This window comes from Octopus bimaculoides, chromosome 17 (assembly GCF_001194135.2).
Source record: "Octopus bimaculoides isolate UCB-OBI-ISO-001 chromosome 17, ASM119413v2, whole genome shotgun sequence".
In the NCBI taxonomy this organism is placed as follows: Eukaryota; Metazoa; Mollusca; class Cephalopoda; order Octopoda; family Octopodidae; genus Octopus; species Octopus bimaculoides.
The window spans coordinates 37,947,494-37,953,273 of NC_068997.1; the positions used below are offsets into that span (position 1 = coordinate 37,947,494).

Here is a 5,780-nt window from a genome sequence, read left to right on the forward strand (position 1 = left end):
GAAAAGAAAGTTGACCACAGGTCACACGAGAGCAGAGAGGATGGTGGAGGGAGGAAGTGGAACAAGGAGGAAGGGACAGAAGGGTATAGCAGTGAAGTAGAGGCCAGGACAGAGGTATAGATAGAAAGATGGAGGAAGACAGATAGATAAATAGATAGAAAGATAGATATATATACATTAATCATATAATAAGGGATAAAATCATTCTTGATTTTATCAGGAGGTGAGCACGAAAATAAAAACCTTATAGGTAAATTTTCCAAATATTATATTAATAATTATATACATAATTATAACAAGGGATTAGCAAAAACGTTTTTCCACGCGTTGAAAATAGACGCCAAATGGCTCTAAACAACCTTAAAACCCCTAAAAATACAGGTAGTCGTCGAGTAAAAGAAAGATAATAAATTAAACCCCATGTGGGATCTATTTTCATCACGTGGAGAGGTGATTTTGCCACTCCCTTGTTATAATTATGTATATAATTATTAATATATATATACCGTAAATCCTCGAATATAGTCCGTCCTTGAGTATAATACGCAGGGGATTTTTAGAGGGCTGTACCTCTGAAAAACCTAAACCTTGTGTATAATACGCACCCCTTCTCTAACTTGAGTCTAGAAGGTCTATATAACGTCCTTGGTTTGTAAACATATATCCGGTAACGTCCTTTATTATTATTGCATATATAACATAATGCAAACGTGTAGCTTTTTTGTGCACTTTGTTTGCAGAAAATAAAGAAATAACAGTAATAACGTCAGTGAAAAATAAATATTAAGTAAAATTGCCTTTACATATTTATCACTATCAGTTATAAAAGCAAAAGCAAAAACATTTATTCAAATCTTTCAAATTCAACGTCACTTTCAACATCAAATAACTGCCCCATTTGTTCCTCCGTAAACATGTCAGCATCATTGTAGTGTAAATCTCCGTCATCATCAGATTCATAGTCAACATCAGAAGATTTACTTTCATTTATTTCATTTTTTCCATACAACGTCATCCTGAGTACCATCGAGTGCAGACGATATACAACACTTTTATTTTAATAAATGTTGCTTACTGCAAGTTATGGGTGATTCTTTTATGACTTCATTGCTTTCAAGGTATTTTCGCGCCCGACATCACAAAATACGTCTGAATAAACATTGCCGGACAGTAAATAGAGATTCGGACATTGCTTACAAAATATTTTTCCTTTTTAACTTCGTAGATAGTACGCACTAGGGATTTTGAGCTTTAAATTTTGGGTAAAGAAATGCGGATTATACTCGAGGATTTACGGTATATAAGAGACCAAAGTGTACGTACGCCCCGATATGTATATAAAAAGGGATACAAAAAATGGGACAAGAAGGCAAAGCATCCAGAGAGTTAGAGGATACAAAAAAGGAATAAGAAAAAACAAGGACGGGTCATTCGGAGTTTTCTTTCCTCAGTCGAGTTCCAGATTATCTTTGCGATTTCGGCTGGTTATACCTGAGATTGCTCCAATCTGGCCAGCCCCAAGGAAAAACTAAGCTAAGAGCACTAGATTCTTTGGAAGAAAGCAGCGAATGTATACGAAAACAAGGACGGAAAAGAAAAACGGAGAAATGGTACACAAATACAGATGCAAACAGTATTAACAACAGGTGTCTTTCGACTAAGGACGAATTAAATTAAGCTGGCGTGTGTGGAAGTGAAGCCTTACGGCTGGGACATAACAGATGACAGGCATGGGGAGGAATATAGATGTTGCAGGGTTGGTAGTCGAACCAAGAAAGAAAGGTCAGGCTTAGCCGAACACCAGTCACGTGGAGAGAGAGAGAGGTAGAAACAGGGGGGATATAAGAATTAGGGAGGGACGAGAGAAAAAAGAAAAGGGACAGAGTGAATCGAAAGAGGAGGAAAAAAAACTCCGAATGACCCGTCCTTGTCTTTTCTTACCCGTCCCTTTTTTGTATCATCTGTCTGGATGTTATATTGTCCCTTTTTTGTATCATCTAACTGTCTGGGTGTTTTGCGCTACTGTCCCATATTTTGCATTCCTTTTTATATACATATAGCAGCGTGCGTACACTTTGGTCTCTTATATGTAAGTACATTTATATATATCTAAATTTTGTACGACTCCCTTATTCTTTCATTCTTTCTTTCATTCTATCAGCCCCTTGACACTTCATTCTTTTCACTCTTCTTTCTTTCGTTCCCCCTCTCTCACATTTCCTAGCTTTCTCTTCATTCTCAACTTCCCCCCTCTTTCACTTCACTTTTCTTTTTTCTCGTCCCTCCGTAATTCTTCTATCCAGTGTTCGGCCAAGCCTGACCTTTCTTTCTTGGTTCGACTACCATCCGTGCAACATCTATATTTCTCCCCATGCCTGTCATCTCTTATGTCCCTGCCGTAAGGCTTCACTTCCACACACGCTGGCTTAATTCGTCCTTACTCGAAAGGCATCTCTTGTTAATGTCCTGTTATTTGCATCTGTATTTGTTTATCATTTCTCCGTTTTTTTTTCGTCCTTATTTTCGTATATATTCGCTGCTTTCGCTGCTTTCGTACACATTCGCTGCAAGGAATCTAGTTCTCTTAGCTTAGTTTTTCCTTGGAACTGGCCAGATTGGAGCAATCTCGAGTATAACCAGCCGAAATTACAAAGATAATCTGGAACTCGACTGAGGAAAGAAAACTCCGAATGACCCGTCCTTGTTTTTTCTTGTCCCTTTTTTGTATCATCTAACTGCCTGGGTGTTTTGCGTTCGTGTCCCATTTTTTGTATTCCTTTATATATATATTATTTTATATCAGACACGGTTGTAACGTCTCTTTTGAAAATGATATCGTTCATGTGGTATATATATAAGAAGCATACACTTTTCAATAATAGCATGGATCGTACGATATGGACTATATAGATACGTGATGATAAAATAATGTCATCGTAACCCAAAATATGTGTTCAGTCGAAGCAACAAATGTATCGGTTTGTGACCTTTTAGAAATAGATTTCCATTAAATCATTTCTTACTGAAAGGGCATAGTAAAGTCCTAAATACTATGTCTGAATATAAAATTAGGGTGATTACAGCCTGAAAACCTTTGAAAATTGTATTGCTCGGCTAGATGCCACAGCTGAGAAAATCAATAACATTGTTTCAGTTACGTATATTCTGATTTTTCTAAACATTCATAAAAATTCTATTGATTTCATTCGTTTTGATATAATGAATTTTGTTGCCACTGATTGATTATTTTATCTATGATGGAATATCTATTTAAAAGGAAGGCAGTTCACGTTCTCTAACGTTCTATTTAATTAATTTGCTCAAGTAATATATTGTTAGTGATGGTGCTATTGAAGTATGAAAAATGTATTTAATCTCAATCTGACGCAAGTTATGGAGTGTAAATAATGAACCGAATACGTAAATATAGCAACATCAATGGCTTACGAAAAGCAAAAATTTGGTCGATGTTTACACTTAGCAATCTGAGAAAATACTTCATCTTCGAAAGGTTAATTTCCTGAAATTCGGATGATGTAAGATAAAAGTGTCAGTTTACTGAAAAGAACATTAGACAGATCTTTACATATTATTCAATAGTTCAATATCTATGTACAAAGAATCATAACCAGTTTAAATCAAAGATATCAGTAGATTACTGATATCACTAATTTATATGCATATAAATATAAATGTGATTGTTGTACTTGTTTAAGATATGAAAGCTACTTACCATGGGTTCAATCTTCAGTTCTTTTCTTTCTTTGTCACCTTGATCAAAAAATTCTGACATCACTAAATCTGCAACCTAAGAAGAATAAAAAGAAAACATTACAAAAACGACATCTTGCGCGTCATGATTTTAAATAATTACACCATTATCGGGTTCTTGGCTGACTCTAACGAAGTCATCTTGGCCAGAACTTACTCCTTTATAGAGGCCGACAAGAAACAGATCAGCGTTACCCTTCTTCCGCTGACAAAGTCACATAAAAAGGGAAGAGAAAGCAAGAATAAATATTACAGTTGGAAATGAAAATAATATCATGTAATATAGATATCAAAGAAATAATATAGAAATCAAAGGAATTTCATTTAATTCCTTTTATTATGCCATACAATTTTTATGACATCATCATGAAGAGTCGTTATAAATTTAGTCCTTCGGAAAGTATTTAGTACACACCGGTTTGTTTGTCAAAAATGTACTAATAAAATAAAGGTTACCGTAATAACGATAAATCTTGTGATGATCAAAAAGGGCAAACAAAATATTGATTTCAAACTTCGGCACAAGGTCAGAAATTTGTTGCGGAGGGGAGGGCTCTACTCGATTATATTGATCCCAATGTTCAGCACTTATTTTATCGACTCCGAAAGAGTGGAAGGATGCTGCTATAGAACGTGTGTGCCAAAAGTGGTTTTCAAGGTTTCGGTCCAAGATGCACCTCGCTCTGGCTGGCCAATTAAGATAACAGTGAAACCAACCCTCATTATACGACCAGGATGATCCAGATCATATTTCAATTGAATGAGACTAATCTCGTCTAAAGGATTTCCAAATGCAGTTCGTTGCAGAAACATGCAGAAAACGATCCTTTTTTGAAGAGAGTGGTGACAAGGACCGCGGCGAACCACAAAAAACAACCGCCAGAGCAGGAATTTGTCTAAAGAAGGTTAAGGTTTCAATTTGGTTTGATTGGAAGTGTGTTATTTTTTATGAGCTTCTTCCTACGAATAGATAGGACCATCAAATCAGATGTGTACTGTCGCCAGCTGGACAAGTTAAACGCAGCGACCCACCAGAAGCGTCCAGAACATCCTATTCGTGAGGGCACTGTCATTTATGATAATGCCAGACCGCACACTACTTTGTAGACGTTACTGTGGCTTGGCTGAGAAGTTTTGCCTCGCCCTCCATATCCGCCAGACCTTTCGCCTTCCGATTTCTACTTATTTCGGTCTCTTAACAATTCATTGAATGGACAGACCTTCAACTCCGAAGAGAATGTAAAAAATTACCTGGAAGGTTTGTAAAGAAGGAAATTCTTTGAGAAAGAAGTATTGGATCTACCCAAAAGATTGGAGGAGATAATGAAACGAAACGGTAATTATATCATTTTATAAATCAGTTTGTGCTAGGAACTTACATTTCATTTTCGTTTAAAAACTGAACGGAGTTTTTGACCAACTCAATACTAACTGTATTAGAAAAGTGGGAGAGACTTTGGATATCGGAAAACGTACCTCTACAGTTTCATACAATTTAAAACAAGAAAATGTAAACGTGCCTTCTGATCTGTTGGAAGTATTTGAATCCAACGCAGACTCATTTTTCCAACATGGAGACAAAAAATAAAGCTTGGGTTTCACCAAGAAACGAAAGCTCCACACTAAATGGCATTCCACTTCTTTAGAAATTTAACAGCCATCGATCTGCAGAGAGATTGTCTTTTTGGCTAACAAAGGCGCCATTTTTCGTGTTTTTTTTTTTTGTGAGTCGATCCTGGATTGTGAACAACGAATGATACATTGAGACACTCAAAAGGCTCAGAGAAGCTGTTAGCAGAAAAAAAACGAGCATATTCTTCATGACAATACACGATCACATTCGTCGCAATATATCAGACAATCGGCAAATTGGATTGGTCAGTTTCTCTTCATTTCATGTCCTCCGAATTCTACTATTTCGGTTCTGTGAAAGACAGAGTTCGGGAATAATGATTCGGTGACAGAGCAGAGTTGAAATTGGCTGAGAAGTGGCTACACCAGTACGTTAA

At 36.5% G+C, this 5,780-nt stretch overlaps 1 protein-coding gene across 1 annotated transcript in view; it reads right to left on the reverse strand.

Moving 5' to 3' along the window:
• The window catches only part of LOC106884049 (dual 3',5'-cyclic-AMP and -GMP phosphodiesterase 11A), a 359,609-nt gene that overhangs the window by 30,218 nt on the left and 323,611 nt on the right, over positions 1 to 5,780 (reverse strand). The window contains exon 18 of the mRNA XM_052973868.1: positions 3,734 to 3,808. Coding sequence (XP_052829828.1) covers positions 3,734 to 3,808 — 75 coding nt within the window. The remainder of the gene's footprint in view (positions 1 to 3,733; positions 3,809 to 5,780) is intronic.